The following is a 25341-nucleotide window of genomic DNA, read 5'->3' on the forward strand; positions in this document are numbered from 1 at the left end:
GGAGAGGTTGGAGTTTGTTTGATTGAGTGTGTGGACAGGTGTCTTTTATACAGGTAACGAGTTTAAACAGGTGCAGTTAATACAGGTAATGAGTGGAGAACAGGAGGGCTTCTTAAAGAAGAACTAACAGGTCTGTGAGAGCCGGAAGTCTTACTGGTTGACAGGTGATCAAATACTTATGTCATGCAATAAAATGCAAATGAATTACTTAAAAATCATACAATGTGATTTTCTGAATTTTTTTTTAGATTCCATCACTCACAGTTGAAGAGTACCTATGATAAAAATTACAGACTTCTACATGCTTTGCAAGTGGGAAAACCTGCAAAATCGGCAGTGTATCAAATACTTGTTCTCCCCACTGTACATCCAGGTTCCACCTGCACTCAGCTCTTCCAGCTGTGCTCCATCTCAGCAGAAATCAGCTCTGCGTCCTGACATTCATCCCCCCAACTTTCCAAACTAAACACAGTGGAAGTAGCTGAAAAGTGGAAATTTATAATGGTGAGATTTTTAGGACGTCCTGTCTGGCGTCTCCAGATCTCCTGGAGTCCAGACTCTCCAGGATGGACCTGGACAACACGCTGATCCAGATCCAGGATGTTCAACAGGAAGTGTGGGGAGGCCTGAGCATCAGGAATCCCGTCAGAGTGACTTACAAGAGGAACAAGAAGCACCCAGACTCCGTCATGATTGAGGGCTGCCCCCCACGCCAGCACACTTTTATTTTTAACAATCACACTTTAGAACGATTTAAAAGAACAATAACTTTAACACCAAATAATAACAAAAACAACAACAACAACTTTTAACAACTTTAAAAACAAATGGAAGCAGACTGGATTATCTCCTCCAGACTTTTCTCCTGTAAAAAGAAAATAAACGATGGTTAGTTCCTTTCCTCCATCCGATGTCCTTAAAGTATTTGATCCGGCTTTTTTCTTTGTTAAAGTCAGAGGGAAGGAAATCAAAAGTTTTCCTTCTTTCATCCATCATTAATCGAATAAAGCAAACTATTAATGTTTCTATAGAAATGCACAGAAACAGAATTTATTCTGGGGTAGACTTTGTTGAGAAAGAACAAAGATTAACCTCCAGGAAGCTAAATTATGAAAAAACATTGTCCTGCTGTACTCTTACACCTGTGTGAGTATTCCAGGTGTTCAGGAGTTACCTGCTTGCCCTCTACAGCTTGGAGGTTCTGTATTTTGAAGACCGTCACCTGTCCCTCCGAGTCTCCCACCAGGACGTGTCCAGAGCCAAACAGCAGGGATGTCGGTGCGACTCCGGTGGCAGTGCGGTGTACGATGGTTGGTTTCTCACTGTAAATAAACGCTTCTGTTGTTACTGGCTGCTTTCACAGAGACAGAGCTGAAAACAGTGACTGCATTTACATGCATCAATAACCCTTTTAAAACCCGAATATTGGCAATAACCCGAATTTGCACGGCCATGTAAACACCAATAACCCCTTTGAATAACTGGAATTTGCTCATATTCCGGTTTTTAAAAACCCGAATATGAGCCCTGGGTTACTCCTTTTAAAACCCGAATATTGGGTCATGTAAACGCCTAACGGAATATCCCCATCAAACGGAACAGGAATTTGTTTTCTGCTCATGCTCTGTTCACAAGGAATCCTGGGCTGCGTCCGAAATCACATACTTCCACCCTAATGAGTATGCAAAATGAGTATGTGAGATTTTCTAGTGCGAAACATTAGTACGTACTCAATAGTATATATCCATACTCATTCTGGAGAAATATATGGATTGATGGACATTAGCCGAGCAGAAACGTCCCACAATGCAATGCAGCGGTGTTTGGTTGCTAAGTGATACGTATATGTCATAAGTATAATATTAAGTATAATAATATTATTATATAATATTAATATTATAATATTCGTAAATAATAATATCATATAATGTAATCTTGTTTTGGCCAGAATAAACGGGAAAGAACGGAGCGGTGCTGCTACTGCTGCTGTGACAGGTTACCATGGTAACAACCCCCCCTCCCAACGGCAGGAAGTGTCGTGTGCGCTCTTAATAGTACGTCCGAATTAATGCATACTACTGATATTTACTCAAAAGTGTGCCGAACTTAAGTATGCTTTTTGAGTATATACTTTTTAGTATGGCATTTCGGGCGCACTGTTGGTCTTTTGAGTCTAGGAAGTTCTTATAAACACGGAGAAACGCAAGACCACGCCACACTTTTGGTGTGACGAGGAGACTAATCATTTCATAAATGTATTGATGGATATGAACATTTCTGCATTTGTAGACGGTAAAAAGTACCGGGATAGCCAGATTTAAAAGAAGGTGAGCGAAAAGTTGCGTGAAGCAGCTTTTGTTTTGAATTTGGATACAGGAAGAAGAAGCAGAAATGACGGTAATTGCGTCATCACGTTCTCCGTGCGTCGCTGGTTTGATCCAGATATCCCAAATGATTAATTACCATGTAAACGGAATATTCCGAATGTTTCAATAACCGGAATATTAGCAATAACCTGAATTTTGACTGCATGTAAACGTGACTACTGGTGTGGACGGGTCAGTTGGACTTACATGCTGGAGTTCAGGTCCCAGACTTCCAACTGCTCTCTGTTAATGGCTGCAAACACAGTGGAGCAGTCGGGGGACCACCTGGCGGCGACCACGTCGCTCATGACGGATCTGAAGGTCATCAGAGGCCTGAAGGTGCCCTGCTTCCACAGACGGATGGTCCAGTCTGAGGAGCAGCTCAGAAACACATCTGGGCTGAATGGTGACCACTCGATGGCATTCACCGGACGCTAGGAGAGACGGGAACAACCACGGTGTTACTACACTCAAACAACAACAGCCGTAAAAGAAGTTTTATAATCTCTTCAGATCTGCCTTTCACCAGTCCATGCAAAAGTTAGCACAACCTAATCCTGTGACTTCATTGTAATTTACTACTTATAATTACTTATAACTATAATTTAAGGGGAAACCTAAACTTAAGGGGAAACCTAAACTTCAAATCTTTATTTGTGCGTACAACAAAAAGGAAGTTTTTGTGTATTAGTTTGTGGAATTAAACAGTGGAATGGTTTGAATTTGGAGTTAAAAGAATGTACAAACATAAAACAATCTAAGAAGAAATATAAAGACATAGTTTATTTGAGGTATAAAAGTGAAGACTGTGTTTAAAGATCAGCAGCTGTGTGTGTTTTGCTATTTCGTCATGTTGTCTTTGTATGTTTGTATAGATATACAGATTTTATTTATATCATATTTAAATTTATATCATAGTCATTTTATATTTATATAATAGTTATATTATATTTATGATAGAGCCTACATTTGGTATTAAATAGGTTATTTTTGTAAAAATTATATTTATTTATTTATACAAATTAGTGTATAGTATAAAAAGTAAATACAGGCATATAATTTATGTTTAGTTGTGGAAAAGGGGTGGGATTAAATAAGTTTATACTTCCTCCGACTCCTTTTCGAACATTAACTGAAATATGTTTTTTGCTGTTTTTTTATGTTTTTTTTTCTTTATGTGGTGGAATGCCCACCTGTATTTGTTTTTCTTATCTTTTTTTCTTGTTTTTTTTTTTATACATGTTCAAAATAAATAAAAACGAACAAACTTTGTAATTAGACAGTGTCTCTGTACCTGATGGTAGTTGTGTCTTCCTCAACATCTGCACTTATGTACTGTTAACTGGCTGCGACCTCCTATGCATCTGCACTTTATAAAAGTAAAAAATGTTGTGCTACTTGTGCTTAATTTATTTTTTTATTCTGTTATTTTATTTATTTTATTATTAATTAAAGTACTTGAATTTACTTTAAGATTATTTTAATTTAAGCTATTTTTTATTTTTTATTAATTCTAATTAATTTTATTATTTTATTGATTTAATTTGCCTGAAGAGGATTATTTTGTACTTTTGTCTGTTTGAATGGTTGTGTTAAAAAAATAAATCCGACGTTACTCAACAGTTACTCAGTACTTGAGTAGTTTTTTCACCAAGTACTTTTTTACTTTTACTCAAGTAATTATTTGGATGACTACTTTTTACTTCTACTTGAGTCATATTATTCTGAAGTAACAGTACTTTTACTTGAGTACAATTTTTGGCTACTCTACTCAGCTCTGGCCATGATGAACCAGAGAGACTTTATGGCAGACGGACAATTATGGCGCTTTTCCACTAGTACCTACTCAGCCCGACTCGACTCATCTCGGTTTGGTTCTTTTCCACCAGGGGTCTAACGTGCAGAGTAGATACTTTTCTGTAACTATTCTGCCGAGGTTCTAATGGCGCTTTTCCCACTAGTACTTACTCAGCCAGACTCGGCTCGTCACGCCTCTACTCGTTTTGGTCCCCGTTTGTTTTTCCACCAGGTGAGAAGTGGGCAGGTTGGGGTGAAGCTGCTGTGACGTACTCGATTGCGCAACCGCTTTGTTTGTGTCGGTGCTGATGAGAAATCAGCTGGAGCCGCGAGCGGCTGAGAGTAAAACAGAGCGCCCGGTGGATCTGATCGTTCCTTATCACCCGTCTAGATCCCTTTTTAATTCTCTCCTCAGCACCAGGTTTATGAACATCTGCACCTCAGAGTTGGATCACCAAACAGATGTTTTGCGCTTTATAATAAAATCGCTGCGAGCCGCGAGTCGCTCTTGCGCTGACTCCCGCTTCCTGATTCAAACGTCTGACGGTCCGGCCCCCTGACCAATCAGTGGCGCGGAGGGTGATGACGTCAGAAATAGTAGCGGCTCAGCCCGGTTAGAACCTCGGCAGAATGGTTACAGAAATAGTATCGGTTTGGCACGGCTCAACCCGCCTTGGCCCGTAGTGGAAAAGCGCAAGACGGGGGCGTGGCGGGTAGAAGCGCGCTGAGTAGATACTAGTGGAAAAGGACCATAAGCGGCTGAGTCGGCTGTATCTGACATCATCACACTACAGGCCACCGATTGGTCGGGGGGTTGGAGTCAGACGTCTGAGTCAGGAGGAGGAAATCAGAGAAAGAGACTCTGACGGATTCTTGTTCATTTTATTCAACCAGCAATGGCAGCAAAAGTCTGTTTCATGATCCAACTCTGAGGTGCAGATGTTCATAAACCTGGTGCTGAGGAGAGAATTAAAAAGGATCTAGATGGAGATAAGGAACGACCACTTCATAGCTGCTCACGGCTCCAGATGACTTTTCAGCAGCACAGAGACAAACTAACAAAAAAAGCACATCTATCATCTCCTCCAGGTTCTACATCTTTAGTGTTGTTGTCTTCTACGTTTATATCACACAATCAAATACGTCACAGCAGCTTCACTCCAACCTCCTACTTCTGCTCCAGATGCTGAATAACAACGTTATTGTTATGGAAATTGTGTTCCCGGCTGCTTGGCCTTGGTATGGCTGGCTTATTTCAAATCCGTCCTGGATGTTATGCTAACAAGATGCTCTGCCCCGCTACCCCCTCCCCTGTCCCCACGGCAACTGTGGAACTTCACCAAAATTTATACTGAAGCCAAACAAACTAACAAACTATCAAGGACTATGGTTGAAATAAACTGGAACAGAGTTCACAGACTTACTATTCACACAAACTTGCACACACACACACACAAACATGCACAAAACTATATCCCACTTCCCGCTGCTCAACGCCTTTTCTGCCTCCTGTGTGTGTTGTCTGGGCATGTTGCTCTTTGTGCCGAGGTGGGTTTATCTTTCCTCGTGTCATCTTTTTCTGATCTAATGAGAGGTCAGCGCCGACCCGCGGCTGCAACGCCTCAAGCACCTGTTTATGTTGTTCGTTTGTTTTTTGGATGGGATGTACTGGAAAATCAATTTCCCTTTGGGGATTAATACAGTATTTTGAATTGAATTGAACCTGTTTGCTCCCGCATCATTTTTATGCAGATGACAGTCAGATTTATGTCCCACTTAAGAAGAAAGACAATTACTCAATTACTGCCCTACTTAAGTGTCTTGACGACATAAAGGCCTGGATGTCTCTGAACTTTTTAAACTTCAATGAGAAAAAGACTGAAGTGATGGTTTTTGGTGGCACCACCGGAACACCCATTCCAGATCTGGGGCCCTTGGCCCAGCATGTAAAGCCAACCATCACCAACCTAGGGGTCAAAGTGGATGCAGCTCTAAAGCTTGACAGCCAGATCAGGGCGGTTGTCAAATCTAGTTTTTATCACTTGCGGCAGCTGGCTAAAATAAAGCCAATTCTTTCAAGATGGCAGCTTGAAATAGTAATACATGCCTTTGTCAACACTAGGCTGGACTACTGCAACGCCCTTTATGTGGGGGTTAGTGCTTCTTCCATCTCCCGTCTCCAGATGGTCCAAAATGCTGCAGCACGCCTTTTAACCGGCACTCGCAAATTTGAGCACATTTCCCCCATTTTAGCTTCCCTCCACTGGCTGCCCATACAGTCCCGGATTCATTTTAAAATTATTTTATTTGCTTTTAAATCCTTGAATGGTCTTGCCCTGCCGTACCTCTGTGAGCTCCTACACCCTTATTCCCCCAGTCGCTCTCTCAGATCAGCTGATCAGCTGCTCCTGAGAGAGCCTAAAACTAATAGAAAGCTCAGAGGGGACGGCGCCTTCGCTGTTGCAGCTCCAAAACTTTGGAACAACCTGCCTCAGCAAATAAAACAGGCCTCCTCTCTGTCTGTTTTTAAATCTCTTCTTAAAACCCACCTTTTCTCCTTGGCCTTTAACACCTAGCAAGACAGTTGTGCTTATTTTATCCTTTTATTAGTATTTTATTCTTTTATCTTCTATTTTATCCTTTTTATTCACTTAACTTATCATGATTGTTTTATTTATGTTCCCTGTGCCTTATGGTGTGTTGTCTTTCATTTGCCTGTCCAGCACTTTGGACCATGTTGGTGTTTTTAAAGTGCTTTATAAATAAAGTTGTATTGTATTGTATTGTATTGTATGTCTTGCTGCTGAAAACTCACCTGAAAACTGCTTTAGTCTCCTCTCAAACATGAAAGGTGTAATTCCCACTTACCAAGTGTTTTGCGTACGTGTCCAGGCCTCGCTCGCTCTCAGAGAGGGAACACTTGTGGATGAGGCCGTCCCAGGCCCCAACCAAGTAGATACCAGGACACTGGAAAATCAGAGCAGTAGGTGCAATGAAAGTCACTTTTTACTCACAATCTGACAACATCAGGTACAAGCGCTGCTGGAGATAATCTGCAAACACTGATAGTGACTTAGAACTTGCTTAGTCTTCACTTCAAATGTACCTGGAACTCACTAGAATGTGCTTGGGACTTGAAATGTACGTAGAGTGAATAACACTGGACAAACCCTCTCTGACCTACCTACAGGTGTTCTGCAGGCTCAGATCTGTGCAAACACCCTCATTTAAAGTGTTGTTACTAAAAAAACATTAAAAACTAGAACTCCGGGATTATGTATATATAAACTCAAGGTTTGTGACAATTTTTGAAGACATTTTGCAATAAACTATGAATTATGCATTAGCGCGAAAAAATGGAAGGAAATGTTGATTTTGCATCAATTTGTGTGAAATCACAAAAAACGTGGAATGGCTGTCTTTAAAATATGAATAATTATGCTCTGTTAAGATTTTCTGCACACCTCAGAAGTCAATACAGGGGTAACTGTAAACTATCAAAGTGACGGAGCTCACCAGTCAAAACGCTACACCCCTTTATACTTAAATTAATGCTTCACATCATTTTACCTGATGAAGTACATAGAGATTGACCCCTGAACAGTTGTCATGGATGTGACTGTAGATATGTTTATTTCTGCTGTAACATTGGACATTTTAAGATGGAGATTGATCCACTTTTAGATCCAGCCCCTATTGGTCAGTAGAGGAACTGCAGCTTATCCTACCACTGGGGGGCTTCAATCCAGAAAGGAGAACGCTCTTGCTTGCTTGCAACTTACTAAAACGTTTATGATTTGAATCTTTTTCGGTTCATTAAAACCATATCCACATTCTGGATCTTCTGTAAGAGTTTCATCCTCACACGCTAGTCACCCAGCAAGGAGTGACTTAAAACTTATTAGAACACTTAGACTACGTTCACACTGCAGGCCTTAATGCTCAATTCCGATTTTTTCCCATATCCGATTTTTTTGTGTGGCTGTTCACATTATCTTTTAAAATGTGTCCTATATCAGACTCAAGTGTGAACGCATCGCGGCCTGAACTGACCCACATGCGCAGAGGAACAATAACAAAGACGTCACACGCAGCACGCCGTCATACGGCAGTAAACATGGAGGCAACAGAAGTGAGCGTACATGGGTATATTTTGAAGTTGTTGTGTGGTGGAAGCCGACGAAACTGTGAGCAAGTGTTAATGAAGAGGAGAAGGAGGAGAAAGAAAGCCGCATTTTTAATAATGGCTTTTGTGGAGCGATGGCTGCCTCGTCTGTAGAGAGGTGTGTGTGGATGCAGACTTGGAGTCAGGAGTGGTGGGATCATGATGTGATGAACATCTTTACAGAGACAGATTTTAATCCAGAATTCCAGGATGTCGAGGGCTACCTTCCAATACATCTGTCAGCCCCTCTCCACAAGACCTGCGCTCGCACATTTCTTTTGATATTCTCTCAAATACAGACCGGTTACGATAAGACCCCTCTAATTTAGCTTGTATAGTAGTGTCCCCCCAAATACTTATAAGGTCCAAGACCTCACTGTCCCTCCACTGATTAGCTCCGTCGCCGCTATCCTCCATGTTTGTCTTGACCTTTTCCGATCGCTTCCGAGTGACTCCCGTCCCCGCCAGCGCAGTATTATGACAACGGTCGCTCTCAAGTGACGTCAAAGTCACATTAATTCCGACCTGGCTGTTCACACTGAGGTCGCATTGCAAAACATCAGACCTGTATCCGATTTAGATCCACATATGGAAGTGACCTGAATCTGATGTGATAAGATCAGATTGCATGTGACTTGCTGTTCACACTGTCATAAACAAATCAGATCTGAGTCACATATGAGCAAAAAATCGGATTTGGGTCACTTGGAAACTACAGTGTGAACGTAGTCTTACACTTACAACAAGTTTAAGTTTGCTCTTAAAACTGCGTGAAGCTAAACTTCTTTTGAACACAGAATGTATTATGAACTCATGTCAACATGCTTGGACCTTGTTTAGGGCCGACTCAGAATGTGCAGTCACAGCCTTGACAGGTTCCCTTTTGTTTTTAACTCCGTCATTTGTGCTGTTATAAACTTGTACGTTTGGGTCGTAGTTTTAGTTTCAGGCAGCAATCGGTTGGGACATAGAAACAATGTTTTTTTTGTGGTTTAAAATCTTCAACTTGATCATAATTATCATCATCAGATGAAAGAGAAGATTGTGAAGTGATTGCTGTTACACCGGACATTGAAGAACCTGGTCCATGGCGGGCCTTGTGCAAGCGCCAAAAATCTTACCACCATGTTGAGGACACAACCTGCAGTTCCTCCACAGCCCACTGGGGGCCAGCTCCAAAAGTGATTCATAAGTACTTAAAACTCCATCAGAGCTCAGTTATGTCTGAAGTGCATTTGTGCATATGTGTAAACAAATGACAAAGTTTCTCTTTTTTTCCCCCAGCACTCGATCAAAGATAAATCAGAGATGACCTCCATGATTCTCTACTCACTTGTCTGGAGCTGGAGGTTTCTGCTAAGTTTCTGTCGGACAGACTTACTGTTGGATGGAAGTGGATGCAGCGAGCAGGGGCATCTAAGAGATCTAACATATTGTCCTTCTCTTTCTTCGATACACTCATCCGAGGAAGCCTCTTCATGTTCATCAGGTCTGGGGGAAAAAAAAGGTAGAAACTGATGGAGGTATGATCAGTGTGAGAGGGGCTTATGCAGTACTCGAGTTGTAAAAAACAATCAGGGGGGTGGTGGATTTTATCATAAGGGGACGGATAATTTGTGCTGATTACAAATAATATAATATATTACAAATAATAGCAGTGACCAAAACACCTGCAGAAATACTGCAGGAATGACATAGCAGCAGTTAAATGCAGCCTTCTGTAAGCTTTAAATATCCACTGGGCTTACATCAAATACATCAAAACACAACAATAAAAAACACTTTTCTGAACTTTCTGAACTTCTGAACATCAATATGACTCTGTCCTTCACAGGATAAGTAAAATGGATCACTGGAAAAACTCAAAATCTTAACAAGAATTGTTGTCTTATTTCTAGTTCAAATGTCTCATTTTAGTAAAAAAAAATCTCATTACACTTAAAACAAGACTCATCACTGGAAAAAACAACAATTTCCACCTGTTTCAAGTAGATTTTCACTTGAAATGAGTAGAAAAATCTGCAATTTTTTTTTGCTTCTAATAAGAAGATAAATCTTGTCCCACTGGCAGATTTTCTTACTCATTTCAAGTGAAAATTTACTTGAAACAGGTGAAAATTATTGGTGAAAAAGGTGAAAAAGTCATTTTTCTGGTGTTATTTTTCTGGTGATGACTCTAAATGTTAAAATAGCAGTAAAACCACATTCATTGATGAAATGACATAAGGGATGGAAAGGGGGGATGGCAGTTTTACAGGGGGGATGATTTTGACCGTTTTTATTTCAGGGGGGATGCCATCCCCCTCATCCCCCCTCAACTCCAGTACTGGTTATATATGAATCTAAACAAGAATGACAGAGTCTAATTTTAAACCCTCCCTTTAAAACTCCAGATAAATAAAATAATAACCAGTTTTTAAACATCCGGACTGGTTTTCTCGTGATAAAACTGACACCACAGCATTGTACCAAGGCAGTCCAGTCCAGTGGGGCAGAAGAACCACTTGGTGATCCTGCCGTCTTGTGACGCCGACAGCAGAGCCTCGTCTCTGTCCCCCTCTGCCGATGCCGGCCCAATTTTGGTCCAGGTCACCTGCCACACCGGTTCCAGATGCCTTCTAGGAAACTCGCTGCAGAACAAGGGAAATAAGGGAAATGCTATGGTCCAGATCTGATGGAAGAGATTCCATCAGCGTTCCTCCACTCACAGAGTGCTGGTGTCCATGAACGCCCTGTTGTCCTTGAAGAAGACGTTGTAGAAGGCGATGGAGCCGTCGTGCATCCCTGCAGCCAGCTGACCGGGGTTGTTGGCAGAGAAGTCCAGGGAGGTGACCCCGCTGGGGGTGGAGAACACTCGCTCAGGCCACTGCTCGGGAGAACAGGAGAATGCTTTCATTTGGAGTTGCTGGGGACTATTTTTGATCACGGCTCCAGAAATATACAGGACCGAAACAGAAACAAACCTCAGGGTTTTTGATGGACCAGCCGCAGATGAGACCTGGTTTCTGGCTCTTGGAGTCACTGTAGCCGACAGCCAGGATGTGCTGACGGAACATCCAGAGAACAGTCATCAGAACAACTAAAGGGCCTGCAGTGCTCTTAACCCTTGGGCTGTCTCAGGTCAAGGAAGGAGGAAGGGAAGAAGGAAGGAAGGAAGAAAGGAAGAAAGGAAGAAAGGAAGGAAGGAAGGAAGGAAGGAAGGAAGGAAGGAAGGAAGGAAGGAAGGAAGGAAGGAAGGAAGGAAGGGAGAAAGGAAGGAAGGAAGGAAGGAAGGAAGGAAGGAAGGAAGGAAGGAAGGAAGGAAGGAAGGAAGGAAGGAAGGACGGAAGGAAGGACTGGCTAACATTAACAGCTACCATTAGTGACAGATAATTTTCTGTGTCCATCAAACACTTGTTAAAATAGAGTTAAAATAGATAAAGTTCCCCTGTTCTGAGGTGTTCCACAGGGATCTGTTCTTGGACCTGTTTTGTTTACTGTGTACTTTGTTGCCTCTTGGACACTTAATTGCAAAGTTTAGCAACATTTTGTGCTACCTTCATGATGATGACATCCAGCTTCTCTGCTCTGTCTGTTTTAATGACCGCTCCAACCTCACAGAGGCTTTGGCTTTTTTTTGCAAAATTTAGTTTAAAGGAGACCTATTATGGCATTTAATGTATATTTTAAACAGGCCTTGAATGTCTTAAAAACAATCTAAAGCTTGTTTTTTCTACATAAATCAGAAATCCAGCCCGTGGGCCCTGTCACTAGTTTTACCGCTTCTAACCTCTTTTTCTGCGCCTCATTCTAAGGGAAGGGGGGGGTATGATAATGAGGCTCTGTGCTGATTGGCTCCCTGAATGACGTGTAGCAGGGGAGGAGCATAAACCTCGCTCCGCCAGAGCAGCCCGAGCCTGTAAATAAATCAACACTGAATTTTCACAAATGGCAACTTTATTGTTAAAAAAATAAAATATGAGTTGTATATTAAATAACATTTATGCACTATTTCAGCCGGATCTGCCCGGCGGATGCTGAACGCTGATGCGCCCCGGAGCCACGCCGGGCGCCCGGCGTGGCTCCGGGGCGCATCGCGCATCACCGCGGCTTTAACCGGGAAATCTGACCGGTTCCGACCGGCCGGGACCGCAGGAACCCGCCTGGACTGGTAGCAGGGACTCCCGGGGACCGACCAGCGGAATTTCAGCCGGATCTGCCCGCGGATGCTGCGCGACGAGCGCCGCAACCCCACGGCGGGCGCATGGCGCACGGATCGGCTCCGGAGCGCATCCGCGGCGCATCGCCCGTTACCGGTGATCAAACCGACAGATTTGGCTGAAAATCTCGGAGGGTGAAGCTGGTACGACCTGGGACAGACCCCCGAGGACCCAGCTCCCAAACCACCCGGGAACCTGGATGATTTAACCCGGATCCGCTCCGCCGCGGCGCCGCGTCCGACTGGCTGAAGGAAGCACCGCTCCAGCAGCGGAGAGAGCTGGTTGTGGGCGTGGTTTCAGCAGCGGAGGCTGAACCTCTGGAAATGAGCGCCTATGGTGACGTCACCATAGGCGCAGATTCAGAATGGCTCAAAAAAAGGTCACGTGACACTGGAAGACTCAGTCAGGGGGGGGAGCAGACCCTGCAGAATTCCATGGTATTTTGTCTCCCCTGTGTTGGCAGGGTGAGGGGAGACCACTTTATATATGTTAAAACAAGAAAAAACATGTTTTTCATAATAGGTCCCCTTTAAGCATGGGCTGAGTCTGAAAACACCCTTTAGTCACAATATAGTCCACTAAAAAAAAGACATCCACAGACATCCACTTCAGCCACATTTGTTTGAGGATCTGAAACAATTAAGTGTGGCTGTGGACCAGTGGGCTAGAAAAACACTTTCAGATACAGCCATGTTGTTTTGAGGCCATTTTCATTTATTCAGCGGGGTTTCTTTATATTTGCAGCGTTTCTTTTATTTGCAGCAGCGTTTGTTTTTGTTTGCAGGGTTACTTTTATTTTCAGCAATGGCGGGTCTCGGCCGCCGTACCTTTGTCTGTTTATTTTATTGCAAAGCACTTTGTAGCTGCTGTCTGTGAAAAGTGCTCCATGAAAATATATTTCTTACTTAATGAAAGCGTATGTAACAGTCCAAGTAGAGAACTGTGTGGAACACCATAACCCACTCCAGTGTGTGAAGCAGACTGCTTCTTCACATTAACAAATCCTCTTTTAACTGCTTCGTAAAGACACTACAGTGTTCCAGTCTACTCAGTTTCTTACAAAATAAGGAGTTAACAGAAAATGAGGCAACTTGAAAGCACTGATGCAGAAATGTTTTGTTCTTAAACAGCACCAGTAATATTGGCTGATGTCTTTGTGGTTCTGAAAACTGGTACCGGGTTCTTCTTGTTCCTGGCTATGCTTCTAACGGCGTATCCCGTGGTGAGCTTGCACGTAAAAGCCCAGAGCCGCTCCAGGGTCGGAGTGAAGGAGTCCTGACCCTCCTCTGTGCTGTAAGGGTCTGAAAAAAACAACATCATCAGTCTCAAACTGGCAGCACAAATTAAGTTGAATTGGACTGAGCTGGATTAGAAATGGATTAAAACAAATTGGAATATAATTTGACAGAACTGTACTATACTTAATTCAAATAGATTTAATCTGTTTGCACTGTGTGTAAAGTTTCCTGAAATTCCTTTTTTTGTAGATTGATGATACACATAACAGTTTAGATTTTTTATTCCATAGATGTGAGTTTTTAAATAGCGTGCCAGTAATTGCGTTTCCATGCACTCAATAACCCTTTTAAAACCCGAATATTGGCAATAACCCGAATTTGAACGGCCATGTAAACACTAATAACCCCTTTGAATAACCGGAATTTGCTCATATTCGGGTTTTTAAAAACCTGAATATGACCCCTGGGTTACTCCTTTTAAAACCTGAATATTGGGTCATGTAAACACCAAACGGAATATCCCCATCAAACGGAACAGGAATTTGTTTTCTGCACATGCTCTGTTCACAAGGAATCCTGGTCTTTTGAGTCCAGGAAGTTCTTATAAACACGGAGAAACCAAGACCAGGAGGAGACTAATCACTTCATAAATGTAATGAAGGATATGAACATTTCTGCATTTGTAGACGGTAGAAAGTACCGGGATAGACAGATTTACAAGAAGGTGAGAGAAAAGTTGCGCGAAGCAGCATTTGTTTTGAATTTGGATACAGGAAGAAGAAGCGGAAATGACGGGAATTACGTCATCACGTTCTCCGCGCGTCGCTGGTTTGATCCAGATATCCCGAGTGATTAATTACCATGTAAACGGAATATTCTGAATGTTTCAGTAACCGGAATATTAGCAATAACCTGAATTTTGACTGCATGTAAACGTAGTTAGTGTGAGATTTAAAAATGTTTACTCCTGTCATCAACTCCTCCTTCTTTTAAGACATTAGAGAACTGAGGACCGGAGAGACTTACTACAGTGGTTTCAGAGTAAGGTTTCCCCTTTCTTGTTGGACATCTTTGTCCCCTTTCTCTGCATCTGCAAACCTGAGCTCACCTGGAAGGATGGGCCGGTTCCTGTAAGCAGCCAGTTTGGACTGATATTTTTGGACCATGATGGTTCTCTCCATGAACATGGAGGTCTTCTGAAAGGACTCTGACAGGAGGACTTTATCTGGGTCCGGGTCAGCGTATACTTGTACGTCCTGCAGCTGGCTGACGGTGCTGCTGCCTGTGGACATCAAACACAGCACTGAGATAGCAATATGTAAAACAAGCATGAGTGGGCAGATTTATTCAGAATGAATGTAAGCTCATATCATTTGGCTTCATGGGTTGGGGGAGTCATCTCCTCCAAGATAGCATCTGCCAAAAAAAAAAAAAACCTTCAAAGCTGCTCTTCAGAAACCTCTGGCTGACTTCACAGAATGTTCTTTTTTCAGTTCATAGAGTCATATACTCAGAGAAAAAAGCTGTAAAAATCAGATTTGATCTGAATCAATCTAATCTGTGACTATCTGCTCTCTATGTCTACCTTTTTTCCCTTTCTTTTCTGACAGATTGTAGATGATTTGGACAGTTATATGAGGTCATGAGGTTATATGGCATCCCCCCCTGAAATAAAAACAGTCCAAATCATCCCCCCTGTAAAACTGCCATCCCCCCTTTCCATCCCTTATGTCATTTCATCAATGAATGTGGTTTTACTGCTATTTCAACATTTAGAGTCATCACCAGAAAAATAACACCAGAAAAATAACTTGTTTGACAATTTTCACCTGTTTCAAGTAAATTTTCACTTGAAATAAGTAGAAAAATCTGCCAGCGGGACAAGATTTATCTTCTCATTACAAGCAAAAAAATCTTATTCCACTGGCAGATTTTTCTACTTATTTTAAGTGAAAATCTACTTGAAACAGGTGAAAATTGTTGTTTTTTCCAGTGATGAGTCTTGTTTTAAGTGTAATGAGATTTTTTTCACTAAAATTAGACGTTTTAACTCGAAATAAGACAAATATTCTTGTTAAGATTGTGAGTTTTTGCAGTGATCCATTTTACTTATCCTGTGAAGGACAGAGTCATATTGATAAGTTCAGAAAAGTGTTTTTTATTGTTGTGTTTTGATGTATTTGATGTAAGCCCAGTGGATATTTAAAGCTTACAGAAGGCTGCATTTAACTGCTGCTATGTCATTCCTGCAGTATTTCTGCAGGTGTTTTGGTCAGTGCTATTATTTGTAATATATTATTTGTAATCAGCACAAATTATAATAATAATAATAATGACTTGGATTTATATAGCGCCCTTCAAGGCACCCAGAGCGCTTTACAGCAGGGACGGCGCTACACCGGGGCTAGGGGGTGCTATAGACCCGTCAAAAATCTGTGTAGCCCCAGTTAAGCCCCTCCAGCATTTTATTTTATATTTATTTTTAAGTTAAAAACATTAAAAAGTTCACAAGTAGCCATTCTGTTCCAATCCAGTTCCCGCTTCGTGTTTGTGCTGTACCCCATTGGTGTACCCTATAACCTGTGTGTGTGTGTGTGTGCGTGTGTGTGTGTGTGTGTGTGTGCGTGCGTGCGTGCGTGCGTGCGTGCGTGTGTGAGGTGAGGGCAGGGGAGATGCGGGGGGAGTCTTTTGTTTATACTCCCGCGTTTAAGCACAGTCCATGCAATGGATCGTTTTGTGATCAAGAAAAAAAGAGTGCAGGTAGAAAATGAAGACCAGAGGGACAAAGAAGAAGAGGGAGATTCGAAAAATGAATCTGAGAGGGGAACTCGTGAGCCAGGACCTGAAGGAGCACCACAGCAGTCCATCGCTGATAGCTGCTCATCAGCCCCCGTTAGCTGCGCTGCTGCTGACAGTGACACAGACACCGCGCCCCCTGATGTGAGCCAGTCACCTGTTGATGAACCAAGGCGGCCTCTTCTCCGACGTTATCCAGCCACGAAAGTTGGACAGCAGGATCGCTACTTCAATCGTAGATGGTATGAGGATTACAAATGGCTGGAATATTCTATTTCAAAGGATCGTGTTTTCTGCTTTGCATGCCGCCACTTTCAACGTCCAGGAAACCATGGAGAGAAGGCAGCATTTACCCACAATGGCTACCAGAACTGGAAGAAGGCGACAAGTTCATTCAAGACACACAATGCTAGTGTGGAGCATAAATATGCTATGGCAGCGTGGAATGAGTGGACTGTTCAGAAAGAGTCTGGCTCAACAATATGTAATGCTCTGAGTGATGGACATGCAAAAATAGTCCGTGAGAACAGAGAGTATATGAGAGCAGTCGTGGAGTCATTGCGTTTCACTGCATACCAGGGACTTTCACAGAGAGGAGATACAGAGAATGACACGGCTGTCAACCAGGGAAACTTCCTTGAACTTTTACAGATTATAGGCAAATTTGACAAAACAGTTGCACAGAAAATATCAGATAATCCAAGAAATGCGAAGTACACGCATCATGATATACAGAATGAAATGCTGGATATTATGGCAAATATGATTAGGGATCAGATAAGTGGTGAAATACAAGATGCTGAACTATTTGCTTTGATGGTAGATGAAAGTAAGGACCTGAGTAAAACGGAACAAGTGTCTGTAGTGGTGCGCTACTTGAAAAATGATGACGTTGTGGAAGAATTTCTCCATTTCACACCAGCTGACGGTTTAGATGCAGAGTCACTTTTCGCTATGATCAAAGACACTCTCAGTAAATGTAACATTGATCACACTGCCTGTATTGCTCAGTGTTATGACGGCGCTGCAGTAATGTCCGGTGTGCACAACGGGGTCCAAGAAAAATTCAGACAGGAGGTCCCTCAGGCAATCTACATTCACTGCCATGCACACCGCCTCAATCTTGTTTTGGTGGACTGTGTCAGAAACGTGAAGCCAGCGGGGGATTTTTTTGTTATTGTGCAAGATATGTACAAGTTTTTCTCAGGCTCATTTGTCCATGCCCATTTCATTAAGAAGCAAAGGGAACTTGAGCCTTCTCAGCAGCCCATTGAACTTAAGAAACTGTCTGATACACGCTGGTCCTGCCAGTACTACTCGCTGTGGGCAGTGCAAAAAACCTTGCCCGCCATCATTGCAACCTTAAATGACATTAAGGCGCAACCAAATCCACGCAGGTCCACTGATGCACGGTCGTTACTCTCACTCATTGATGCTGAATTCATCCTCCACCTTATTCTGTTTGAGGATCTTTTTCGTACAGCAAAGTTCATGTCTGACACTCTACAGTCCCCCAATCTTTTGCTGGAGACTGCCACCGACCTTGCGCACTCTGTCATCACGGGCCTAAAAGAAAAGCGCACAGAGGACTCTTGGAGAGCCATATGGAGCAAGGCAGAGGCCCTGTGCGCAAAAGTCGGTGTCGCAAAACCACCGCAGCTCCAACAAGAGAAGAGACAATCCCAAAAGCCTCGCCATCTGCAGGAATATGTAGTTGAAGCTCCAATTCAAACAGAACATCCATCCATGTCCTCTCCGGATGAACTCCGAACATCCTCATTCTACCCTGTTATTGACCGACTAGTGAATGAAATGACACGACGGTTTTCAACAGAAGCAGGTGCAGTTCTCATGGGCACGTCAGCCCTCAACCCCAAAAATGCCTCATTCCTTGAAAAGGAGAGCCTTGAGCCCATGGCGCAGTTGTATGAGATCAAAAAGGACGATCTGCTGGCCGAGGTGCACCAAATGCGACGGCTCTTAGAAAAAAAAAAAGAACATGGTGAAACAGTCAGCAGCACACTGGAATTTCTGTCCATGCTCAAACCTTACAAAGACTCCTTTCAGGACATCTATAAACTTTTACGCATATCTGTTACACTGCCTGTAACCTCCGCTTCATGCGAGCGCAGTTTTTCCTGCATGCGGCGCGTAAAAACCTACCTGAGAAACAGAATGGCAAATCCTCGACTCAGCAACCTTGCCTGCCTATCCATACACGCAGAAAGAACCAAGGCCCTGGATGTCCAGAAGATTATAGACTCATTTGCACTCAACCACAAAAACAGACGCATCGTTCTCCTCTAAAATAACTGGTGAGTTTTTTCCTGATGTTGCGATCACTGGTTGCGATACATTTGATGTGATGTGACATTTAATCTGTTACACTGTAACGAATACACAGCAGGACGTGGCATGTATTTTTGTTTGCAGTAGAAATATAATCACCAAGATTGTGATGAGCCAGTTTCTTTTGCGCTCTTTAAGTGTGTGCGCAGTTAACAGGCACAGGATGTTTGCACTTCTCGCTGTGGCTTTGTATATTATTAATTATTAATTCAATTTTTGATTGACCTTATGATGTTGTGGTCCGAATCTTTACAGCCTATGTTATTGATTTCATTATTAATTTAATTTCTGAAGTTACGATGTTGTGATCCGAATAATTAGACACAAGCTGTTTGCACTTCTCGTTGCGGCTGCACTTTGTAGCCTATGTTATTAATTTCACTAATAATTAAATTTCTTAAGTCATGATGTTGTGATCCGAAACAATATTGCCAATGCATAGTTGTTTGTTTTCATTAATTATGCATATGGGATAAATAGGCTACACTTGTCGCATTTTGGATGTCTGGTTATTGGCAGGCGCATGGGTGCTGTCCGGTGCTGAATCTGTCACCTTTGCACGTGAAACATTTTTGCCATTGCCTTGTAGTCGCTGTATTAGGCTTAGTTATTTTGTTGAATGTTCTTTGGCTAAATAAAACTACTTTTATATCAAACATGCTCGTGCTGTGTATCATAGCTGCTTTTATTGAAAAAACGAGAAGCTTCTTATAAAGTAACTGAAGTCATGAAAATCAATATTTTTCTTAGCACCCCCACGTATCGGTCAAGCTCCCCCTTAGCACCGGGAGAGAAAAAATCCTGGCGCCGTGCCTGCTTTACAGAGATCATTATTCATTCATACACATTCTCTCCGGTGGTGGTAAGCTACATTTGTAGCCACAGCTGCCCTGGGGCAGACTGACGGAAGCGTGGCTGCCATATCGCGCCTAACGGCCCCTCCGACCACCACCAACATTCATACACATTCATACACATTCACACGGGGCAAGGTGGGTAAGGTGTCTTGCCCAAGGACACTACGACAGCAAACTGGGACAGAGCGGGATTCGAACCGCCGACCTTCCGATCATTGGACGACCCGCTCTGCCACCTGAGCTACTGCCGCCCCCAATTATCTGTCCCCATATGATAAAATCCACCAGCACTTTTACAACTCGAGTACTGGTAACACCAATGAATGAATGAGGATATAAATCTCACCTGCGGTGCTGCTACTGTTCCCGTCTGTCCTCTCGGTTCCTCTCTTGGTGCTCTCAGCAACGTTTTCCTTTTCAGAGATTTCCTCCTGACCACAATAAGAGTTGTAGATGTCCTGGACTGAAGCAGCAGCGGCTGTTAGAAATAACAGAATTTCAGGGCTGATCTTGTCTACAGTGAGAATCATGGATGTCCAGGTGTGAAGCAGCTGAAGATGCTAGAAATGACAGAATATCTGAGTCGTAGATGAAGCCTCACCGGTATCAACCATGACGATCTCGCTGGTCTGGGTCTGTTTGTTTTTCAGCGCTCCATTAAAAGTCTGGACTGAGTGATCTGCATATGTTTTGTTCCCCGTTTCCTTCTTTAGATCAGCGTAAAGGATGTCTCTCTCCCTATAGAAATAAAGAAATAGAAAAACACCTCTATCAAAGAATGCTTAATTCAATGTAGTACGCTTTTATTACAGACAGAGGTGACCGTTTTTTCTGATGGCTGTCATTTGTTTCAAAAAACCCATGTGCTGAACCCAAGGGTCCACGAGCAGAAGAACATGCAGTTCCTCTAGTGACCAGTAGGGGCTGGTTCCAAAAGTGAGTAACTAACAAAAGTTAGATTTCACATTATAGAGAGGTGACTTTTTGAGTATAACATCAGGTAAAATTATATTAAACCACTAATTTAGGTATATTTAGTGGTCTTGAATGTTAGCTGCATTTTCTTGTTAACTGAACTAGCAATCCATCTAACAGTTCCAAGGTTCAGTTTTACTTTGTCATTTCATAATAGTACATTTATTAGAAGATATTAAACAGTTGCTCCATTAATCCCTCTGAGCTCGCTGGTGCAGGTGTTGCAATAGCATAATATCACAGAATGAGATTAGAAATTCCACGTCCATAATTCTTGAAACAGCCAATCCTCCTGTCTGCCTGGGAGATTCAACTCATGGGCTCCAGATGGCTGCTTGGTGAGTAACAACCTCCTTGTAGAAACCCTCTCTGGGCCCAGTCACCACAAGTGAGTAACCTTACTTAAAGGTATTCTATGCAACAAATCCCTGATTTTGGAAAGCTAGCAAGATTTGAAAGAGGCACCTCTAAGCCCCGCCCATTCGGTCCGAATGAAACGGATCGGTCCAGGACCAGAGGCTTGGCAGGAAGGGAAAGAACCAATCAGATGCCTTCATTTTAAACCATGCCCCCCCGCCCTGTCCCATGCGCGCACTCGCTTCCAGCCCCCCGTGTCCACGTCCCACGGGTCCTCCTGGGCTCACAGTGTCCCAGTGTAACCCCCCTCCCTCCCCTCTGCCACGGACCCCCAGTATGTAGTTATTATGTATTTATTTCCAGAGCAGCTCGGTCCCCGCTGTGTGTGAGAGCGGGGAGCAGAGCCGTTAGTCCGGGCTGCTGCTGCAGGACCCTCTGCCCAGCAGCAGCAGCCCGCGGGGACACGTGAAGAGCCGCAGCAGCTCCGGCTCGGAAGCTGTATGGGGGTCCGTGGGGATGGAGGCGCCTCCATCCCAGCGAGAGCGGAGAGCGCCGGTGCGGCTGGCGGAGCGCTGCAGTGCCGTGCAGGCTCTGTTGCCACAGCTACGCCGTAGCCGTAGCCTACGCCGTAGCCGTAGCCTACGCCGTAGCCGTAGCCGTAGCCGTAGCCGTAGCCGTAGCCGTAGCCTACTCCATAGCTCTAGAGCTTACAGCGCACCGTGCCTATAGGCTGTCAGACATCCAGTTATTGTTAATCAAACCCTTGAATCAACAGAAAATGAAAGCTTTGTCAGCTAAAACTGGTGAGGAGTATGGAGCTCATGAGCTGGTAAAGTCATGTGACTTTGGCAGCTTTCAGAAACTTACCTGACTTATTAAATACTTAAATTTATTCTGGTCAAATCTTTCCATCCAACCTCATTTCTGTCTCTGTAGTGAAACAACCTCTAACATGAGGGTGGTTGGTCAGTTGAGCGTCTAACATTGCTGCAGCGACTTTGGTCTCCATAAACTTTCCAGTTGATGATGTCACAGAGTGTGTTCAGTGGTCTTAATACAGACTATGGCGAACCCCCACACTCACTTCAATGCTTCTGCATCCTCATCATCCTCAGAGACGAAGGTGCTGGGGATGTCAAGCAGTGAAATGGTGTCCGTCTCAGAAATGATGATGTAAGGCACTTTGTCTGACACCTCGTCTTCCACACGCTCTCTTTTCACCGGCAGGTCTGACAGGAAACACAAGACAGACACAAGTCAGTGTTAAAGCACATGAACTACAAAAGATAGATTTTACAGGAAAACATCCTTGAAAATTCCAATGAAGTTTGGACATTGTGTAAAATGTTAATTTAAAAACAGGATAAATGATGTGATTGCTTTCTCGTCTCTCTCACAGATTGCTCATCATTAAAGTGATTGGAATCCGGGACTGGTCTTGAAAATGCGTGTGCAGGACTACTGGGCCTAAAAACAAAAGTCCTGCCACTGCCGGCCCATTACGGACCGGCCCAGCGGGAAAACTCCCAGTACTCCCTATGGCCTATGGCTTGAGCATGGGTTTGCAAATCATTGTATTCAGTTTTTATTTATGTTTGACATAACGTCCAAACTTCACTGGAATTGAGGTTTGTACAATAAGATTCCAATCATAATTTTTGTAAAATATTTGCATAGTAAAAAGTGTAAATACATTTAATAAAATGATTTTGTCATGTCAGAGACCCATAGTCTGTTCAAAATAGAACATAGAAAACATATTAAATGCTCAAACTGAAGTGTCATCCCACCACAGATGCAGACTTCTGAAGCGAGTGCTGAACAATTGAGGAGGACACAGGGTGCATATGTCCAAGAAAATGTTTCTATTTTCCACTAATTCAAACAATGCGATGATAAGAATGTAATTTGACGTTTATACCATCGCTGTTTAGCTAGTAAATTTACAATCGTCATTTCCAGTTAACTCTGATTGCCTAATCAAGGCTGAGCACTCCACCAATCAGATTGGTCATAACGGCCGACAGCTAGTGGCCGATTCTACATGTTGAATCGGCCGAAATGAGCGCAGATACTGATGCCGACGACGACAGCATTGGACACATCAACCCGACTGGAGTCACCGACTTCGCCCAACGGCTTGACGGCCGATTATCGGGTTGCTGTGTCCCGGCCTTTAGATCACCCAGTATTGATTTTTGCCTTGTCCCCGGCATACAGAGATTCCTATGTGTCTTGACCTCTGAGAGACTCCGCCTCACGGGACAGGAGTTTTCCGGAAGTACGCGCTGGTGCTCATGGGAAACGTAGTGTTCTTTCTGGTAAAGCACTACCGCTTTTGTCCAAAAGATGCCGCCAAACTCAGAAAAGCTGAAAGTTACGTTGTGCTGCTTTAAGGGGGAAAAAAAAAACTTTTTTCAGCCTTTGGATGGAAACGTGCTGCTGCCATCAAATTCAAAACAAGCTCTTATTTTCATGTAACGTAAAATAGAAATGGTCATTTCAACAACTGATATATTTCATATGCTCCATATGAATATGGATTTGTGACATTTGTAAATTATTGTTTACTGATTTTTTTTTTTTTACAAATTTTTAGGATGTTTATCATTTTTAGATAATACAATCATTTAAATAATTTGTGTCTATTCTTTAAATAGATAAGAAACTGGTGTGGATGACAAACACGATGGATAATAAAAGTGACAGACTGAGAGGAGCAGGGAGGTTTCGGACGGCGTCCTGGAACAGAAGACTGTCCTCCGTGTTCTTGGAAGACAGGGTGGGATGGTAGGAACTGTCCATGAAGGAGAACAATCTGGAAAACAACAACATGCAGAGAAGTGTGGTAGAGAAGCATCAGTGCAGGTTTCCTCCTCCTGTCAGAACCTGCACTAACCCTGATGAGTAGCACACCTGCAGCCTGATTCCTGTCTACAGGACTGTCTCAAAAAATTAGAATATTGTGATTTTCTGTAATGCAATTAAAAAAAACAAAAATGTCATACATTCTGGATTCATTACAAATCAATTGAAATATTGCAAGCCTTTTATTATTTTAATATTGCTGATCATGGCTTACAGTTTAAGAAAACTAAAATATCCTATCTCAAAAAATTAGAATATTCTGGGAATCTTAATCTTAAACTGCAAGCCATAATCAGTAATATTAAAATAATAAAAGGCTTGCAAAATTTCATTTGATTTGTAATGAATCCAGAATGTATGACATTTTAATTATTTTAATTGCATTACAGAAAATAAAGAACTTTATCACAATATTCTAATTTTCTGAGACAGTCCTGTATATTACATTTCTAATTGTGATCAGTGGCAGAGGTGTATCGGTTACAACCAACAACTGAAGACATTTATAACCCACCCATTTTTATAAACCAGTCTCTATGTAAACACAGCTGCAAACATGGAAATCATCCGTTTCAGTTATACGGTCTAAGTACCTGGAAGACTGCAGGTTGGAGCTACATGTGGATTTTAAGAAGTCTGATCCAGAGAAGATTTCATCCAGAGTAGGCAGGCTGGACGGTACCTCTCCTGGCTCTGAAGAAAGCAGAGGCAGAGGAGTGACGTCCTCTCCATCATCCAGCACCTGGAACACAGACAGCCACGTCACATGATCGGACACACAGGAACGTATGATCAACTTGATCAAACAGTACTGGGAACTTTAAGGCCAGTAGAAATTGTGCTGCAGTTCTTTTGTTAATCATTTGTTTATGTTGTTTATTCCTTGCTTTCAGAGTGAAATAAATGTATTGTACAACAGAAACCAGGTCTACCACACCACACAAGACCCAACCTGTAATAGAGACAAGGCCTAATATATATATATATATATATATATATATATATATATATATATATATATATATATATATATATATATATATATATATATATATATATATATATATATATATATATATACACACACACAGACACACACATACATACATACACACACACAGACACACACATACATACATACATACATACATACATACATACATACATACATACATACATACATATATATATATATATATATATAGAGAGAGAGAGAGAGATATTTGAGTTTTCTTAAGCTGTAGATCTATATGAGATCATGGGCTTGTTATAGTTCTGCCTGGTTAAAAAAGAAAAGTACAAAGGCTTGAAATTTTGTGCTACTTGTGCTTTATTTTTTTTATTCTGTTATTATTTCATTTATCTTATTATTTA

At 42.4% G+C, this 25341-nt stretch overlaps 1 protein-coding gene across 1 annotated transcript in view; it reads right to left on the reverse strand.

The window, feature by feature from the left end:
* Positions 1 to 386: 386 nt before the first annotated feature.
* The window catches only part of dnai4 (dynein axonemal intermediate chain 4), a 29973-nt gene continuing 5018 nt past the window's right edge, over positions 387 to 25341 (reverse strand). The window contains exons 3-17 of the mRNA XM_061717899.1: positions 24561 to 24709; positions 23811 to 23917; positions 22184 to 22328; positions 20369 to 20505; positions 20114 to 20245; positions 14874 to 15047; positions 13704 to 13828; positions 11292 to 11372; positions 11037 to 11194; positions 10798 to 10958; positions 9662 to 9819; positions 7032 to 7130; positions 2574 to 2800; positions 1175 to 1322; positions 387 to 626 (exon numbers count right to left, since the gene is read on the reverse strand). Of these exons, the coding sequence (XP_061573883.1) occupies positions 387 to 626; positions 1175 to 1322; positions 2574 to 2800; positions 7032 to 7130; positions 9662 to 9819; positions 10798 to 10958; positions 11037 to 11194; positions 11292 to 11372; positions 13704 to 13828; positions 14874 to 15047; positions 20114 to 20245; positions 20369 to 20505; positions 22184 to 22328; positions 23811 to 23917; positions 24561 to 24709 (2241 nt within the window). The remainder of the gene's footprint in view (positions 627 to 1174; positions 1323 to 2573; positions 2801 to 7031; positions 7131 to 9661; positions 9820 to 10797; positions 10959 to 11036; positions 11195 to 11291; positions 11373 to 13703; positions 13829 to 14873; positions 15048 to 20113; positions 20246 to 20368; positions 20506 to 22183; positions 22329 to 23810; positions 23918 to 24560; positions 24710 to 25341) is intronic.

Source organism: Cololabis saira, chromosome 3 (assembly GCF_033807715.1).
Source record: "Cololabis saira isolate AMF1-May2022 chromosome 3, fColSai1.1, whole genome shotgun sequence".
NCBI classification, from domain to species: domain Eukaryota; kingdom Metazoa; phylum Chordata; class Actinopteri; order Beloniformes; family Belonidae; genus Cololabis; species Cololabis saira.